Source organism: Chlamydotis macqueenii, chromosome 8 (assembly GCF_036417535.1).
Source record: "Chlamydotis macqueenii isolate bChlMac1 chromosome 8, bChlMac1.mat, whole genome shotgun sequence".
NCBI lineage: Eukaryota > Metazoa > Chordata > Aves > Otidiformes > Otididae > Chlamydotis > Chlamydotis macqueenii.
Window position 1 is genome coordinate 37,887,269 of NC_141563.1, and position 19,361 is coordinate 37,906,629.

Below are 19,361 nucleotides of genomic sequence, written 5' to 3' on the forward strand. Positions count from 1 at the left end.
CGAGAAGGAACACAGTGACGCGGTAGATAAATCACCTACAGAAACGAGAAAGGACCCGATCCAGCAAGTCTGCCAACCCTCTTGCTCTGAATTTCCCTTCATCTTTCTCACCGCCTTTTTCTGCCATATGGCCTACATGGTATAATTTTGTTATTTTTAAACTTTAAAAAGAAAAAAAAATCCTAGTTCTGTTCTCCGAGGTGAAAATTACCATTAACTGAGAAGAGTAGGACAACGCTGACCTACCTCGAAACTGCAAAGGGCAAAAAGGTGTTGGAGAGGCAGAAAAGCAGAAAGTTATTTCTAAAAAGGAAGCAAACCTGCACATAAAGGGGGATTTCTAACGCTCTTCAGACTCGACACCACTAAGAGGTATGGCAGATCTCGTTCAGGCATCGCAGAAGACAGCACATCTAAACACGTGCCTCGTGCTCAGCGGCGGGGAGCTCAGGCAGTAACAACAAAACGCTGTGTTACGTGTAGGCGTAACGGAGACGCTGCAAGGGGTAAACACACAAAACACCTGCCTCCCAGTCGCCGCCCGCTGCAGTGACGCCCTCCCTCGCAGCTCCCCGAGCCCAGTCCCGCTCGCTGCCTCAGGAGCTCACTGCCGAGCACCAGGCCGTGCAGAGGTGAGCTCGCGCTCCAAGGCTTCACGTTTCACAGTCGTCACTGCAGCATTTCCGCCTGGAGATCGACCTCCGTCCTCTATTTGCGTCACATGTCCGCATAGCTGTAGGAAAGTCACCAGTGTCCCGGGACGTGTGAGGAGGAGCGGTGCCAGCAGGCCGAGGCAGAGGTCCTGCCCCTCCAGCCACCCCGTCCCACCAGGGAGGTGGGGAGCCTCTGTCCCTGGAGATGTTCAGAGCCCATCTGGACACGGCCCTGCGCAGCCGGCTCTGGGTGGCCCTGCTTGAGCTGGGGGCTTGGAGCAGACAACGTCCAGAAGACTCTGTCAACTTCGACCAGCCTGTCACTCTGCCACAATTTCCTACACGTAGCCTGTGTTTTTATCAGGCTTTCCCAGCATTCCTACCGCGGTTTCTTTCCTCTGTTTGCAGAGTTCATTTTTCTTAGAAAAAAATGTTTTGAATAGCGCACTTAGTGGTTTCCCAGATGAATGCTTTTCACCCTCCGTGTTCTGTTCCGCTTTAATGAAGTGATACATAAAGTTTTTCCTATCACCCACCAAAGGTGTGCTTTGACTGCTAACGCGTTTATCTTCACCTCTGACATAATGTCTCCGCAGTGGAAGCTCAGGCAAAGGAACTCTGCTGTAAAAACCACCTTCGTGGCTATTTCACAGTTTATAAAGAAGTAGGTAGTACTCAAAATTGGAATAAAGCAGTTAATTCTTTTGTTGCAGCTGAAATTAAGTGAACCGCCATACTGAAATGTTTATTTAATGTTAATGAAATATCCAGTTTGAAAATTTAAGAAAATCCATTTTCAAACTCCTCAAAGCTTATTGAACATATCTCGGCAAGGTGGATGAATGACGCGGGGTTTTTTCAAGCACAACATGCGGTGATACGCGCAGAGCCAATACAAACACAAGCGTCTTCTGAGATGCTTTGGGCAAGAAGCCTGCCAAGCTGGAGCGGACCGACCGGCTGCCACCACTAACAAAGCTATGGGCTACGGAGTCAAAGGCAGGCTCGTCCAAACCCGGAATTGCACGGCCTTCTCGTAAGGTGAGCCCGCCTGCCGCGAAGGGGAACCTGCCCCGGGTTACTACCTGACTCGTCATCCGGGCTACTTTCTTTGTATGGATGTTAATACAAAAACTACAGTATTCTGGTAAGCATGGTTGAGTCCTCCTTCTCTTTACGGGTTCACAGCCAGCAATCCTGCTCAGGATGAGGAGTTCTCTGTCTCTTCTCACAACGTTAGACGTAACCAGCCTCACACCGACACAGCCCAAGAACCCGTGGGGGTGGCAACAGGAGCCGAAGCCATGAGGTACCACGAACGGCAGCAGTTTCCCCCACAGCACTGTAGCCCCATCGTCAGGCAGGCAGAGGAAATCTGCCTGCTCTCTGGTCCCAGATTTACTCGCCCTCACTGTCACAAAAACCCAAAGCCCTATTTATGCCATTTCCGCCCTGGTCCAGGGTTCACTGCACGCACAGCGTAGATTCTCCCACCCACACCAATCACAGGACCTCACACCACGTAACCTGGTGCAGAACTGCAAGATTAACTTGCGTTAAAAAACTTGCGTTATGCTAAAAGCCACACGTCTTTCTAAGGTGCACGCAGTAGTCCTGCAAATTAAGGACCAGTAGCGAGCCCCACTTCAGCGCTAGATAAAACGACTGAAACTACAACAGGAATAAAAGCTCCCACACCTCATGGACAAAGCAGCAAAGAAAAAGGCCTCCTTGCTCTCTGCTGGCATTTTAACAGGGCAGCACGCTGGCAAACACAGCCAGTGTAACTCAGGGCACCCTCTCCAGATCTCCAAGGAGGATTTACTCACCATCTTTAACAACTATCATTTTGTGAAATGGCGAAGTGAAACCAATGAGGTAATACAGTCTGAAGGATCTCGAGAGAAACCTAACAGGGTAAGCAAATGAACGAACGGCAGCTGGTGACATTCAGTGCTGACAAACGCAAAGCAATGCACATTTAAAGGAATATTCTGATAATATTGGTATGTCCCGCTAATACGACCTGTTATTGATAATCTTCACTGATTTCTGAAATACCCATAAAATCGTGAAAAGAAACAGTGCACCACCAATGAAATATAAACAATAATAAGTAATAAATGCGTGCCAAAGAAATTAAATTGGATACAGTACCACTTTCAAGGTCAATTGCATATTTTCACCAAGAATACTGTCCAGTTCCGGTTACATCAACCAGAAAAAATGCAGCGGGGGAAAACTTATTAATGGAAAACGGAAATTATGTAAGGCATAGATAAGCATTCAGATGAAGATCACAAATATCGATAAGGAATAAAATAAATAGAAATGCACCTTGAAACAATTGTTCAAACAAATCCCGCAAGGCTCAGAAAGGAGACTAGAGATTCCCACTCTTTCCCACAGTGCAAAGCAGGCAAACACAACTCCATGTAAACATGCCAAATCCAAAAGCGGTCCAAAGGACAGTCCTTAGGGAGCGCACAGCTCTGCCCATGAAGGCTGGGACGCCAGCCAGCGTGGTGGTGGGGAGAGGGGCGCTCAGCCCCCGGAAAGGAAAGCCCAGGCTCTCCCCGTCCAGACCCACAACTGCCCGGAACAGAAGAGCGGAAGCTCTAGAGCGGCGTTCCCCTCTTGTTACGGGCACGCTGCGCAAAGACAGCCGTTTAACACACAGAACGTCAGACGTGGCTTTCCAGGTATTTCACACTCATATGTTTCCACATATTTAGCACACGAAAATAAGTTGAATTCTAGAATTGCAAATTTTCTTCCTCCTCTTCTCATGCAGCTGGCACTGGTAAATGAAAAAGACACGGTACCAGGTTCATCTTTGGTTTAATTTAAACCTGGGTTTGTTACTGAAGGAGCATTCTAAATTAATTTTACAGAGGTACTCCTTGCTTAAATGTACAGACTGATTTTAATGTATCAGAAATGAGAAAATTTAGGAATTTTTTAATATTTTTTTTTTGTTCTGAAAGCTTTGCCTCTGGTCTGTTACAAAAACAATAATTTAATTAAATGGAAGAGATCTTTAAATATCAAGGAAATCTTTGCTAGTCACACTTAATATTCAGTAAGTATGAAGAACAAGTATATAACTTTTAGAATGTAATGTACAGTACTTCAAAAAGATTGACAAAAGATTATCTGCAAAGGGCTTCGTATTAACATAATAATGAAACCGTTTTCCAGCCATTATGGAGACAACGAGGGTTTTATGGTAATACGTAATATGGCAATAAAAACCCATAAAACGCATAAGCATGAAGAACAAAAATGTTAAAGGTCTCTGCTTTGAACAGCTACTCGTTTAAGAGTACAGCTGTGTTTAGGAACTACAGCCACTTGCCTCTATCTGCAAGCCATCGGGTCACCGCACCACCTCCCTTCTCTCCTGGAACGGCAACGCAAGGCTTGGACGGGAAAGGCTGCGAGCAGTCTTGTTCCGGAACAAACACAGCCGGCAGCTACACAGGAACAAACGCGGCAACGTGGTTTGTGTCGCATTGGCAGAAAAACATGCAAGCGTTGTCACTGTGGCAATGGTCGTATTTAACCCTGCTATCTGCTTTAAGAGCCCAAAATCACCAGTGCAGGGAATCCCTGCACCTATTTGGTGTATTTGGCGTCCGGCACCAGACGCAGCTGGTGAGAATTAAGACCACATCCTCCTCGGAATCGCGTCAGCACACAGATGATCTCCCAGCAAAACATCACAGCAAGGCATCATTTTTCTGCTTTCACCACCCCACAGCACCGCACAGGCACTGATAAACCACCCTCCTGGAGCCGCCGTTCCACCCCGCCGAGCCGCCTCTCCAGCTGCTGGCTCCACTGCCTCTGCTGCAGGGCCACGCTCTCCGCTTTCTCCCTCCTGCTCTCCCTCCTCCCACCGTTTTTCTGCTCACTGTGTCCTCCAGGGCCCCCCCAGTGCCTCCCACCCGTCCAACCACCGCCAGCTGGGATGAAGGGATGCTGTGCGGCCGCCGAGGTGCCTGGGCTGCTCTGCCCCCTCTGCAGCCAGGTACCCACCCCACAGCAGCGAGCGGATGCTCGGCCGTGCTCCAGGGCTGTTCCGGGCGAGCTCGCCCCGGAGCACGCGGCCAAGGGGGCTCCTGCCAGCAACCCCCAGCTTACGGGACCGCTCTGACGGCCCTGTGCCGTTGGAAGTCACCACTGACCTTGCGCAGTGCTGATCCTCTGGCCAGGTGGCGGTGGGGGTCTGTCCTCCACGTTACTCATCGTGAGCTAAAAAAAATAAATAAATAAATCACAGACTGGTTTATTTCTGGATCTCTTGGATAGAAAGTTACCATAACTCGAGAATTACACAAACGAACAAGCAAAATCAGGCAGCCCACCACAGAGAAACAGAAAACTCTGGAGATACTATTGCTCCATTTTAAGACTTTTTCCCCTCGGACACGCGGAAGACATCTTTAAGAGCCGCAGACGGTCAGCGGACTCGTGAGGAGGCCTACGCCTGCTAACGAGACTACGGCTCTTCAGGCACTGCGCCTCAAACAGCATGTGCACCAAACCCCTTCCCACCATCTCAAACGCAGCTGCTGAGACACCACGGGAACGGCGAGGCCCGGCGGGCACCCGCACCGACGTCCTGGTCTGAGCAGGGCGGTTAAAGCCCGCTCCATCCGCGCTGCCCAGGCCCGCACGCCACCCTGCACGCCCACAGCACCCCTGCGCTGAGACTGGGTTTAACTACAGAGCTGGAGTGAGAAAAACTTCATCTTTCAAAATAATAGACGCTGTTGCTCTTCACAAGCTTAGTAGTTCAAAACTACCACTGGGTCACAGAATTCTTAAATCTTTTTTATAAAAGGAAAATAGACTAAAGTATCTCTGAAAGAAACTGAAATAAGAAGGATCAACAGGCAGAAAAATAATTCCACGATCCTCTGTCTGTCTTGATTGAAATTCTGATGGCCAGAACACAAATAAACAATCACTCTCAGGAAAGGAATAGGACTCGAGGAAACAGAATAAAATACCAAAGAGATCCCATGATAGCGCCGATCGCGAACAGGGAATTTTTAACAAGATCACCCAAGTCTTCCTCCGGAAAAAACAACCCCAACAGCTTTAACCAGGCCTAACGCAAACACGACGTCCTCTCCAGAGAGGAGCGACACCCCGCGCGGGTGAACGCCACGGGCCTCAGCCGCCACCACAGAACGGGCAGGGCCCGAACGGACCCACCGCGCCGGACACCACCGCTGCGCGCAACGCTGGTAACCAAAGGCACGGCTGCACCCGAACCACACCTGTGCTGGGAGGGAAGCAGCAACCTGTCCCCAAAGCCACTCGTTCCCTGTCTGTGTTGAACAACGCCAGGTAACAGTACGTTTCGCCGCCTCCACGCACACTCTCTGCATTGCTGCCTCAGCTGCTCCCGAGAACAGGCTGGCGTTCCACAGAAAAGGGCGTAAACACATCCCAGGTTACCAAAGCTTGTGAGAATCAGCAGCAGCAGCGAATTCTGTCAAAGGCACCTAGCCCCGCTCTTCCCTCTTTTGAAGGATGCTGACTGGGATGTTACGTTAGCGCGTTCTTACACCAGACAGTAGAGATGGTAAAGAAGAAGTGTAGGGTGCGACCTTGCTCCAGAAAGCTGCAAGAAAGCGGCCTACTTCAGGAAAATAACACGACAACAACTGTACGTTCAAACGTCCGCAAACCGCAGAAAGCCTGCAGGGCTGGGACAACTCCAGCCCAAGCACACCGGCAACGGCGGGGAGCAGCACAGACTGCCGTACCCGGCAGAAGCACAGCTCACGGTGCAAGCCAGAGAGACAGGCACACACAACAAACCCCGTCACCCCCCGAGCCGGGACACACTGCACCGGCTTAGCCACAAAGGCGTGGATGAAGAAAGGGTTTGACCAGCAGAACTCCATCTATTAACATCTATAAACCCCACCAGACAGGAGAAACACGTGAGCTCTGGATAACTTCTGTGAACAGTTTCAGCACTGGGATTTGACAAAACATGAAAATCCTGATACAGAAACTTTTTGATAAAGCCATCCAACTGAATAAATACAGATACCAAAAACTTTCTGCTTTTTAACATTACCACTGGAGTGACTGCTCTTGTAGTTACGAAGCATGGGTAGGTTTGTGTGCAAATGAAGTTATTTTACATCTTCACAATGAAATACAATCATGTTCTTAACAACGTAAGAGAGAAAATGAAAATGCGGTAATGATTTTATCTGCAGTAGAGATGCTATTTGCAGCACTTGTTTTCTGCCATTATCTGACTTTAACAAATTAAACTAAATACATTAGTAAAGGCATGCTGAGACTCCAAAAGTTCATCCTCAAGACAAAAGAAACATCTTGGTGAACACAGCGTGCATATAATTCTAACACACATAGTTCTAACACAATGCCCTTGGAAGCCTACAGTACGAAAGACACCGAGCTCAGAGCTGCGCAGATCCGGTGTTCTGGCTCGCAGTGCCGTCACTGTGCGTTTTTTATTCTGAGGCAGCATCCCACGTCACCGCACTTTGAGAAAAGTAACACGGAAATTTTCGTATCTCATGACATGTGTGGATTTACATAGCCTATAAAATCAAATTATGCTATGTTAAGTAAAAGCATGGTCTGTTCTACGCACAGAATGCTTCGTACCTTTTTTTTACATCTGAAAGTATTCTCTTTTTAAATCGCTAGCATATTTTAAACTGTATAGATTAAATAACGATTGACTATTACCAGGCTCTTGAAATTACTTCTAGAAGGGATGGTTTTGCTACATCAAAGGGACTTGAGTAAAATTGAGTGATCATCGATCATTTACAAAAATACGGTCAGAAATCTTAAAAGACAATTTAAACGTTTTGGTGGTGCCTTTGCTACCCTTAGGCACAAAGGCAACAATCAATTTACAAATAGCCTATGCAAAAATACTGTCCGATGCACAAAGAGCACTGTGAGAGCCCGGCTGCCTGTATTTAAGTCAGGGACTTCGGTGTACTTTCGTAATGAAAGACTAGCTTTATCATTACATGTCTCTAGGTTTCTTTCAGCTTTGATGAAAGGTTTATCACATGCCCACTGGCCTAGAAAATGGAAAATATTTTACAATAACTACTAGGCTCACAGAACGGTTCAAAGCAGGAGAATGAGTTTTTCCCTGCTTGCAGGCAAAGGACTGAGGTTCCCCAAAGACAAAGTAACAGAAATGATAACGGAAGCGTTTAGAAAGGACTCACACAAAAAATAAACAGGGAAGTTCTGAAAAGCCCAATGGAAAGCCTTGAATATAGAGCAAAATAAATTAGTATGATTCTGTGGTAAACGAGAACCATTTGGCTTAGCTGTGAATCTGGCCGAGGCACGACAAGGCACGCTGAAAAGCCTCCTAGAGAAAAGACAAGGAATCACTCGCAAGGGAGGACAATGCGGCCCAGGGTCGGACAGAATCCCCAGCACGCAGTAAGAAACACGAAGAACAAACGAATTAGGAACTCGGGTGTGAGCTGAGTGGACTACATGTATTCAGGTAAGCGCTGTTCTTAACACACAAAGTTTCATTCTGAGAAAAGATACCACACAGTCCTACATCACCAAAAAAACACACAGCCATGTAAAATAAACATTTTCTGTGATAGAAACTCCTATTGGAATGAACACATCAATAAAATATTATAATAATGAAGCTCTAATCAAACAAGAGCCATGCAATTAGAAAAAACATCCTCACAACCAAACCTTTAGAGAGCAGCGTGCGACGAGCTGGCAACAGGAGAGACAGCAAGGAGAAGACAATCGCAAAACAACTCCTATTTGTCAGGAAGCTTCTATCTCCCAACAAGTTCCTCATCAGAAATCACATACGAACCCAGCGCTCTGAGGGAGAAAGATGCCGTTAACAACAACATGCTGCAGGCTATGTTCAGCCTCAGCGCAGTATCCAGCGAGGTGAGGCCTACCTGATTAGGAATGAAAGATAACGAATGCTCAGTAGCCATTTTTCCAATTTCGTTATCATGAAGATAGAGTAGACTTAATTCCTTCACGCCTTCCCAAAACACTGGATCTGGAAGATGCTTTATCTGAAATAATCATGAAAATTCATCCTTCAGAAAAGTGTAATTTATTAACACCTAACATTATAAACCACCACATACAGGCCAGCCCAACGCTGGAATACACAGAGGTCAACTCCCCGGCTAGACAAGGGCTGAACCCGGCCCTTTGGACCGCAGGACGACCACGCTAACCTCAGAGCTCCCGCAGCAGCCGTGGAACGCCAGGCGCTCCCTGAGCCATGCAGCACAGCCCCGTCTTTTTACACATCTAACAAAAGCGGACTTACTGCAAATCAGTAGGCTGGAATTTCGGAAGAGGGTGTTCTAAGCAGGGTTGCAGAATTTTCCTGTTTCTGTCACATTTTATCCCCAGCACATCAAGAGCTCAAAGGGCCAAGTCTAAAACTGCAGATCAAAGTTCAACTTCTGCTCCTTGAACTGACAGATTAAATAGCAGATTAAACCCGAGAACTGGAGAACATATTCCAAATATCTACAGAAAAACCTTCCGAGTAGGTTTGGGGAGTGGGGAAGCAGCAGATGCCTCCCCAGTTTAACCATTTACAGAGAGACAGACGAAGCACTTCAACGCACAGTAGGAACAACACATCATTACCAGCTTACAATATGTAAGTATCACACAGACCTCTCCTGTTGTTTATTTATGACATTTAAAATACGTACAAAACACTCACGAGGAGCTGTTTTATCATCTTCTTTGTACAGCAAATATTTTTTTCTTTTTTTCAAACTACAGCCCTTAAGACAAATCCATTTCAATACCTCAGTTCACACATAACTAGCTGTCATCTTCGTCATCCTCTCCGCTCCTTTATAAAGAAAGGGAGGTCTCAAACACTGAAATTCCTGGTACCAGGCCTCCTCACCAAACAGCAGGGTAGGCATGGGAAAACACTTGCCTCTTTATCTCAAATGACCAAAACTCCTGAGCCCAAGATGCAGCCACCTGCTGCTAGTGAAAAAATGAATATACTCTGTCAGAAGAGTTTCCTCTGCGAAGAAATGATAGCCATTTTCATTGATGGCCAATGATAGCCAAAATGGCTACTGATGATGTTCAAAACACCCATCGCTCCTGCGGAATACAGTCACACAAGTCTAAAGACAAATCAATTTCTGGTTTGCATCTTCACAAAGCGTTATTATTATTTACCTGACGCGCATGGAGCTCCAGCACAACACCAAGTGAATCAACACCGCTAACGAAATTCGTATTTTAAGGGAAAAACCCAACACTGCAAAGGCCCCACAGTCTTTAGCTACAGCCCATTAACTGACCTAGGACAAGGCCTTCTCACTTTTTTACAACAGGCTTTGATCAACAGTTTGTCGGCACGCGAGTATCAGATTTTTGGAAGTAGAAACAAGATGTTTGGTACTCAGCTAACTTTTTCATGATAAGCTCTCTTCTTTGATGCATCCCTCAGAGATCCAGGAAAAGCCTTCGCAAAAGGCTACGTGTTCAGCTTTAAAAGGAGAACTTCGGATAACCAAGGGAAATATCCAGGTGTTTGTTACTACACTACTTACGGAACACCAAACTCCAGTGGCACTAACTGTTTAAGTAAGAAACCCTGTAGTGCTAGCAGCACACTGTATAGGACACTGCGTTCCACGGGGTCCCCGGAAGTCCTCTGCTAGCTTCTGCTAGCACGTCACTCACCCAACCAAACGCTCGTGCGCAAACAGGCGTGGGTGTGAGCCCACCCTCTCTGCCCAACACCAGGGCTGCAGACCCGGGCTGTTCCTGCGGCCGTGTGCAGCAAACGCCGAGGGACCCGGGGGGGCAGCGGGAGGGGCGGCCGCTTTCAGCAACACACCACGACGTATGCATTTTCTGCTATTCAGTAACCACAGCCTCCACAGAAAAATTCAGTGCGGGGATTTACAGTGCAGCGGAACAGCAGTGTAAGTGGGTCTGCTCGAACAGAAGCTCTGCTGGGCCCTTCACTAAGCACAGACAGCGAGCGCCCTGCCTTCGTCACTCGGACAACACGTCGTCCCTGGAGCGGCTCACCGGCTCCGCCACCGCGCCTAACGAACCGCCACCGATACCTTACGCGTTACGGGAAATCTGGGGGACACAGCAATGCAGTACTGATGGAAATATACTATTTCTGGAATCGACTACCAGGTTAAGTGAGTATAAAATACTACTATTAAAAGTATGAATAACCATCCAACTGAAACAATTTTCAAATAAGTTATTACCATGAATAGCTGGATTCAATAATTATTCTAGACTCGGATTATCTTAGAGAGTGCAAACAGAAACATACGCATTAGCAAGTCTGAATAACGATGAAAAGTTCAAAACAAAAATTCCGTGGAACCGCAGCAATATTTCATTGCAAGCGCTAGGGTCCCAATTACAGCCTCAAAGGCTCACTGCAGTCAAAAACAAATCAGTATCGTTGTCAGTAAACCATCAATTACTTTGTACCTCTAGTTGTTTCCTAAACGACTTGTAAATTAGCCTGTACGCCCTGTGAAAACTGTCACTACTGAGCACAGTGTATATGAATTATAAAGACACCTCTCTCAAACCGTATGTATTACATAAACGTCTTCAGACACACGAGTCGGGGCTACATTAAGAAGAGCACAGTAAATAAAAGGGAATCCACCATAACACAACAAAAACATTTCCCATCTTCAATTCCTTTTCTCCAATGCAGAAAGCTAGGAATTTTCCCTTGGCAAATAAATTACTCACAAGGCATGGGACACAGGAAAACCTGCTGGTTAGTTCGTGAGTTAAGAATCAATTCATTTTTCCGACTTAAACCAGAAGACATTTGCTTAATGTCTAGAGCACTTTTTAACGTAATCAGGGTGATTACAGGTTTTAATTGGGTTCATGAAATACAGTCAATTGGTACGATTCATCACTAACGCTCCATCAGCCAGAAGGTAAGAAAGGGGAAAACAGTATTTAAAACCTTGTAAAATGCAGCGAATCTTCACCTGTTGTAAATAAACCTCACCTGTTCACAGCTGCACTTGGGATCCAGGAACTTTTCTCACTGAGGACAACAGAGTTGTTGTCAGCGATGAAAACTCAATGCAAAGGAAAGAGCAAAAGTATAGTTTCAACAAAACAGACTGCGTTCCTTACTGGAGTAAGCTGAGAACGTTAGGAAGGATCAAACAGATCTCGGCGCTGTACGTTACTCTGAGTAGGGCTGCTACCGCATGCGTCTCAGAAAAGTCTCAAACTGATAAAAGCCGCAGTGAAGTATTCATCTGTTTTTCTTTAACCTTCTCTGTCGATGGTTTACAATCATGAAAAACTATGGATTTTTTAAAACTTTTTTTAATCTCCTAAATTCTTTTTTTCAGTAGCTCCTATAGTGCTTCTCCAGCTACCTTCTATTGTAAGATTCATGCACAGTGAGATCTTATCGGGACAAACTCTCCTTTCACATTCGGCTGTGTGTATTTGGTATCTGTAGTCTCAGCAGACTCTAAATTCGGGAAGCCAGGGGAAGTCCACAGATCAAAAATCACAATATCCAGCGCACAGAACCGCAGTGGGAAAAGCTTTCAGCTGTGCGAGTACCACCAGTAGGCATCAGGTAACACCCACAACACCAGAGCGTGCCGGAAGTCATCCGTCGTGCAAGATCCGTTCATCAGACCCAAACCCTCCCCAGCCCAGCGCTCAGCAAGCTCGGTAGGGCTGCGGAGCGCCACAGCGAAGGCCAACAGGTCACACGGCCACAGAGGCTCAGGCAGCCTCGGTCGTCTGCAATTAGGGTTCTGTTCCCAATTAGACCGCCACACCAGCCATCGAACTCATCCAACTCCATCGCCCAACTGCCACCGAGATGCGGCCTGGGCCCCAAACCATCTGGTTCTATCCACACACGGCTCTACCCGCACACGGCTCTACACGCATGGTTCTACCCGCACACGGCTCTACACGCATGGTTCCACCCGCACAGCCCAAGGCCCGCGCCCGGGACACAACCCCGCAGGCTCCGAGCTGGGACACGGGACCCGCAGCCGGAGGCAGCAAAGCAGCTCCACACGTGAGCCCGTAGATGCGAACGTCTTTTCTACAAGCTGTGTAACTAAAAGGAATGGGTAAAAAAGATTTCTTTCCCCAAAAATCCTTGGCATTAAACCACCCGGGGCCCGCGGCGGACAAGGCGCAGGGTGCGGCGCGGGGCAGTTTCCCTTCCCCGCAATTCCCCCCGCAGCGGCTTTGGACCACGGAGCTGGCTGAGCAGCCCCCCCTCGCTAGCAAAACCACAACAGGGGAAAAAAACCAAAAACGGAGCGCAAGCGAGCGGGTGGCAGCGCAGAAGAGGCCTCCGGCCGGGCCCGGCCCCAGCGCAGCGCGGCACCGCTCCCGCACCCCGCCGGGCAGGGCAGGCCCGGCCCCGCGGCGCGTCCCGCCCGCCCTCCCCCGCGCAGCCCAGCCCAGCCCCGCAGTTCCGGGGGGGAAACCGCCCCGCGCCGCGCCCCAGCGCGGTTCTTCCGGGTCGGGCGCGCACGGCGGCGAGGCGGGGGCCGGGCCCTCTGCCCTGGGCCCCGGAGCGGCCATGCCGGCGGCGGGCGAGCGGAGCGCGGCGCGGCGGGAGGCCACGGGCCGGCGAATGGCGCGGTTCGCGGCGCTCAGAGGTGGGGCGGCCCCAGGCAGCGGGCGGCGTGCGGAGCGCTCGCCCTGCCGCCGGCCGCAGGGGGTCCCGGGCCGGGAGGGCCCCGCGGGCCGGGGGGGCTCGGGGCGGGTGGCGGTGCCTGAGGCCGTGCCGCTGTGCCCGCAGGGAAGGCCGCTCCCCCCGGCGAGTTCTGGGACGTCGTGGCGGTGACGGCGGCGGACGCGGAGCAGGCGCTCGCCTACCGGCGGCAGCTGGCCCAGAAGCTGCGCAGGAGGGAGCTGCCGCTGGGCGCTCGGTACCACGTCTTTGCGGATCCGCCCGGACCGAAAATCGGTGGGCACTGGCTGTCGGCCTCCTCCGCGCGCCGAGCGGCCCCGGGTGGGCTCTGCGGGCCGAGGGGCTGCGTGGCTCCGGCCGGGCCCGGACCAAGCAAACGGAGCGACGTGCGGCGGCCCCGCGCCTCGCAGGGGCTGCGCTGCGCTGGGCTCCGCGCCGGGCACCGCGCTGGGTGCTGGGCGCCTCAGGGCACTGCCCTGGTGCTGCGCTGGGTGCTGGGCGCCTCAGGGCACTGCCCTGGTGCTGCGCTGGGTGCTGGGCGCCTCGGGGCACTGCCCTGGCACCGCGCTGGGCACCGCGCTGGGTGCTGGGCGCCTCAGGAGACTGCCCTGGTGCTGCACTGGGCACCGCGCTGGGCGCCTCACGGGCACTGCCCTGGTGCTGCGCTGGGCTCCTCAGGGCACTGTCTTGGTTCTGCGCTGGGCACCGCGCTGGGTGCTGGGCGCCTCAGGGCACTGCCCTGGTGCTGCTCTGGGCACCGCACTGGGCGCCTCATGGGCACTGCCCTGGTGCTGCGCTGGGCACCGCGCTGGGTGCTGGGCACCTCACGGGCACTGCCCTGGTGCTGCTCTGGGCACCGCGCTGGGTGCTGGGCGCCTCAGGGCACTGCCCTGGTGCTGCTCTGGGCACCGCTCTGGGCGCCTCACGGGCACTGCCCTGGTGCTGCGCTGGGCACTGCCCTGCGCGCGGGCACAGCCTCGTCCGGCCGAGGTACCAGCACGTGGCACAGGCCCGGCACCTCGCGCTGGCGGTGCGCGCCTCCTGAGCCTTCATACGCTCTATCGTCATTTAACACGCGTGCTCCTGTCGTACGTAGTTACACTCAGTTCTGGTCAGGCGGAGGCATGTGCTTACGTGCTGTGGCAGCTGCCTCCTGCAATGACGGCTCCACAATGCTGCTACATTCTGAACTACTGATCAAACCGCGAGTGTCGGTTCTAATGCTGTGAAATAGTGCGCGGTGTTGGTTCAGTTGCGCAGCTGCTAGCATCACGGGTTAGCTGCTGCTTGGACTTTATAGAAGTTAATTTTGGCCTTTTGGCCCGTTGTGCTGTCTGGGACTCCGTCACAGCGCGTGGCGATGATCCCACACGGCTTTCCTAAGTGTATCCTATAGGACACAGAACTTCACTAACTCATGTTGTTTCTAAATTCGTACTACTTGCCTTAACCTGCTCGTTTAAACAATTTGCCTGTGTTTTAATGTATTACCAACACTCACTAGAGTGTCGAAAGCAGTCGGCCGGTCCCTAACGTCACCCTGTAGGGCGATAACGCCTCTTAATGCCTGTTCACGTCGGTGTGGAAAGTGACTCGTCTCACCAGTCGTGTCTGCCGTACAGAATAATAGGCAGAGATTAATTTCCAGAAATGTAGCAATTTTAACTTGTAGGAGCACATAAAAGTATCCCAGACCTTTTTCCTCATTTCCATCTTGTAAATGTCAAAAGCATTTTTGAATGCTTGCTTAAAGTCACTTGTGTGACTTGTTTGCTGCTGGAGCTGGTTTTTATGGCGAAGTTATGGCCTGCTGAAGCGATGAAACGCTTCAAGTGCTGGGGCTGTTCGGAGCGTGCTGGGAGGGGAAACACGCTGTTTTCCCAAGAGCTGTCTGCTCAAGATGCCCCCCCTCAGAGTGCACAAGGCTTCCAAAGTGACTGTCCGTCTTCGCACGATTTTATCAGCTGCGATGCAGTAGAAAGGCTGTCAGAACCGGTTTAGGAAATTTCAGGTAGATGTCTGTGCATCCATTGACACGCGGTTTGTTTACAGGATCATCTCTGTGGTCATAAGGACTTTTAAACAACTTATTTTCTACAGCAGAAGGTAGCATGTAAAACATGCTCCTGAACGCCCTACCGCAGCACGAGGTCCCAGTATGCTGCACGTGTCAGTGCAGGTATTACTGGTGCTCTTTTCAGCAGATGCTAAAATATTTTTCCTGTAGGAAATGGTGGGTCAACACTTCACGTGCTTCGATGCTTGGAAGATCTGTATGGCGATAAATGGACTTCTTTGATTGTGCTGCTAATTCATTCTGGTAAATTCTGTTTTATATTTCACACTCTTAAAATTGTACACTGCTTTTTTTTCTTTTTCTTTTTTTTTCCTAAAAATAATACAATGGCAGAGGAGTCGGAGTTCTGAAATACAGTTCCCTCGGAAAAGTAGTCCCAAGTGTATCTGATCTGATCGTTTGAGTTTAGATTAAACTTAGGAGATATTACTGTCGCTTAAGCATTTCTTCTCAGCACTTAAGTTGTTCGATCAAACAGTGGAGAGAGCAGTGTGATTCAGAGTATCACTTGAAATACCCTTGTAAGGATCTCGGCCCTCTCTGTCGGGGAGCTAGGGCATCCTCGTAGCCACAGGCAGACAGAGTGCTTGCCTTCTTACCCAGTTAGTCAGAAAACTTCCCAAAGGTGCATCAGGTTTGCAGAGGAGAAAGAAACCAGGTAATTAATAATGAGTCAGCTGGCCAAACCCCTGCTGGTTTGACTTATCTCTGCCCTTAAATTTCTGGCGGGGGACGGAGGGCCTCCTTTTTTTCAAGCAAAAAGCAGGCATCGTTTGCTCTCTTAGTTACAGACCAGTGGTCCATATTCCGGCTCTGAAGCAAACTGAAGGTATTGAAAACCCCAATTCTAGTACAAGCTAGTTAAGGCATGCTGAGTTTTGGACACCAGGTCAGATCTGCTTTGAGACATTGTCCTGGTTCTGGCCAGGACAGAGTTAATTCTCACCTGAGCTGGGAGAGGAGCTGGAGCTGGTGGCCCTGGGGCTGGGCACACAGCTGGGATAGGTTTTACTCATTAGCCCACAGCTGGGATAGTTCAGCCCAATTGGCCCAGGGGCTGTTCCATCCCGTGGGACATCCTGCTCAGTGTGTCGGTGAGGAGGGTGCTGGAGGGAGCCTCCTGCTCCCTGGGAGGACACTGGGCGTTGAGATTTGTTGTAAGCCACTGTACTGTGCTTGTTTTCCATCTCTGTTTTGTTTTCTTCTGTTATCTCTCAAATTTATTTTTTTGTCTCATCTCAACCTAGGTGGTTTTGCTGCCTTTTGTTTACCAGTTCTCCCTTCTGTCCCACTGGAGGGTGGGGGCAGTGAGAGAGAGCGCGTGGGAGATTGCGCGGTCTGGTCCTGAGCGGGGCTGAGCTACGACAGACATGTTTTAAGAGGAATGATTGATGGTATTCTCGCATCTGACATTTCTTGAGGAATACTTAGTATATGAGCAAGCTGGTGGTTTTTATACCTTTGTTTATATGTAAAACAGCTGTGTGGGTTTAGGTTTTGCTTGCTTACATGCAGTGTCTCTGTGTAATTAAAAATGTCTTTTTCTTCCAGGTGGTTACAGTCAGCGTTTACCAAATGCAAGTGCTCTGGGAAAGATTTTCACAGCTTTGCCTTTTGGCGATCCCGTTTACCAGATGTTGGAGCTGAAGCTCGCCATGTACATTGATTTCCCCAGCCGCATGAAACCAGGAATTCTCGTCACGTGTGCGGATGACATAGAACTTTACAGCACTGGAGTTGCGGGAGCCATCACATTTGATAAACCTGGATTTACCGCCTTAGCTCACCCTTCGGATTTGACGGTTGGGACCACTCATGGAGTGTTTGTTTTAGATCCGTCCAGTTTTTCGGGAAAAGGAGAAGTTGAATACACGTCTTGCCATCGTTTCCTGCACAAGCCTGATGTTGAGACAATGCGCCAGTGTGGTGCAGTACGCGTAAGGGGGAATTGTTCTCAGCCAGGTTCTGCTGGAGACCACGGTGCCTCAGCAGTGGGCTCGGAGTGTGTGTATACAGACAGCATATTTTACATTGATCATAGCATTGCAAAGCAGTTACTGACATTTTATAAGCAGATGGGCACTCTTTGCTGTGAAATAGATGCGTATGGTGACTTCCTCCAGGCCCTGGGACCTGGAGCCACTCAAGATTACACGGAAAACACAAGTAACGTCACCAAAGAGGCGTCGCGGTTAGTAGAGGTGCGGCAGAAGCTGTACTGCCTTCTGAAAGGAACGGCACTTAATGTTATAGTCCTGAACAACTCGCAGTTCTACCACGTTGGAACTACTCAAGAGTACTTGTTTCATTTTACGTCTGATAGCAAACTGAAATTTGAGCTTGACCTGCTGCCTGTGGCTTTTAGCGTCTTTTCTGACAAGGCTGGGAGCCTGGGTCAGTCAGCAAGTGTCGTTCAAAGCGTCCTTCAGCCGGGCTGCTCTGTAGCACCTGGATCCCTCGTTGAATACTCTAGAGTTGGACCTGAAGTCTCCGTAGGGAGGAACAGCATTATTAGTGGATCGTACATAAATTTTGAAGTAGACATACCTTCAGACTGTTTTCTGAGTTCATTAAGTGTAAAACTTAACGATCAAGTGAAGTATGTCAGTATGGTGTTTAGTGTGGAAGATGACTTGAAAAAGAATGTGAAATTGTTGTCAGATATACGTTCACTCCAGTTTTTTGGAGTCGGCTTACTGGAATGCCTGGACCTCTGGGGTGTAAAGGTTTCGGACCAGCTCTTCAGTGACAACACACGTTTGGGGTTGTGGACTGCTAGGATTTTCCCTGTTTGCTCTACTTTAACCGAATCGGTTAGAATGTCACTAAAAATGTTAGATTCTGTGCAGCACCTGTCAGCTTTTAAGTTGAATGGATTTAAGCTCTTCTCTGTTGAAGAAATGCTCACCTACAAAGATGTAGAAGACATGTTGGCGTTTAGGAAGCAAATTTATGATGAAATCTGTCTACAAAGACAAAAAGAGAAGTCTGGTTTGTAGAAGGAACAGTACCTGAACAAATTTCCTGTTTTCTTTTGTGGATGATTGATTTTTTACAAGCAGGGAAGTAATCATAAAAAAAAAAAAAAAAACACAGATCTTTTCTCTAATATCATTGAAGCAGACGTAACAAAATTGCATTAACAATGTTGTTCTAGCGTAACATGAATAATGCAGCAAATGCAGAGAAACTGTTCTTTTGGTGACAAATAATGAAGTATTTCAGATCTCTGAAAACACTAGTTGGTGACTTTTCTTGGGATGCACGTTATTATGTGTCGTAGTCCTTGTCAGTAAGAATATGATACAGAACACATTAATTAGAAATTTGACCGAAAACTGCTTTAAAAGTTTTTCAAAGTAGAACGTTAGCTCCAGCGCCGTGGAATGATACAGTAATAACTTATGATTCTCTCTTTTCGGGCTGCCTTTTTACAGTAGTGTTGCAAACAGGTAGAGATAAATCTATTAAAAGTACTTTTAAAATTAAGTCCTGTCTGAAGCATTAATCTTTTTATTTCTCTATTTTTTAAATTTTTTTAATATACTTTCTTGTTTTTCATCAGAGGAAAAAGATTCGCATGAGAGATCATTCTGTCTGTTGTGACTCGAAACATCGGGGTCAAAGCTGGCATCAAGACATACTGATGTATTTTTTTTACTGTTAGTCATTTGGAAGCTAGTAGTTTGATTAGTTTGAGTGGTTGCATAAAGTCACAAAGTGAGAACAGTCACAGAACATGGAGCGTGGAACTGCTGTTTGGATATCATCCCATTTGCGTAATCTCTTCGTCCGTTGTTAGAGCGTACGGAACGTTTTGGGAGAAACGTTTGACACAGACTTTGCATCTTCAATTGCAGACCAAACTTTGTTCTGA

The 19,361-nt window shown here is 48.8% G+C and overlaps 1 protein-coding gene and 1 long non-coding RNA gene across 3 annotated transcripts; one reads left to right on the plus strand and one right to left on the minus strand.

Moving 5' to 3' along the window:
• Window positions 1–4,011: 4,011 nt before the first annotated feature.
• Window positions 4,012–12,528, minus strand: LOC147600017 (uncharacterized). 2 transcript variants are annotated; one of them, XR_015259260.1, is made up of 3 exons: window positions 11,731–12,528; window positions 4,844–4,910; window positions 4,012–4,129 (listed from the first exon to the last, which is right to left on the minus strand). It is a non-coding gene; the product is annotated as an uncharacterized LOC147600017 (long non-coding RNA). The 2 variants fall into 2 exon arrangements; XR_015259261.1 differs by lacking the exon at window positions 11,731–12,528 and adding an exon at window positions 8,624–8,675.
• Window positions 12,529–13,269: 741 nt separating this feature from the next.
• On the plus strand, window positions 13,270–18,992 carry FPGT (fucose-1-phosphate guanylyltransferase). Its single transcript, XM_086753541.1, has 4 exons — window positions 13,270–13,372; window positions 13,516–13,683; window positions 15,635–15,727; window positions 17,036–18,992. The coding sequence occupies exons 1-4, from the start codon at window positions 13,294–13,296 to the stop codon at window positions 18,481–18,483; spliced, it is 1,788 nt and encodes a 595-aa protein (XP_086609667.1). The 5' UTR covers window positions 13,270–13,293; the 3' UTR covers window positions 18,484–18,992.
• The last annotated feature ends 369 nt before the right edge of the window (window positions 18,993–19,361 follow it).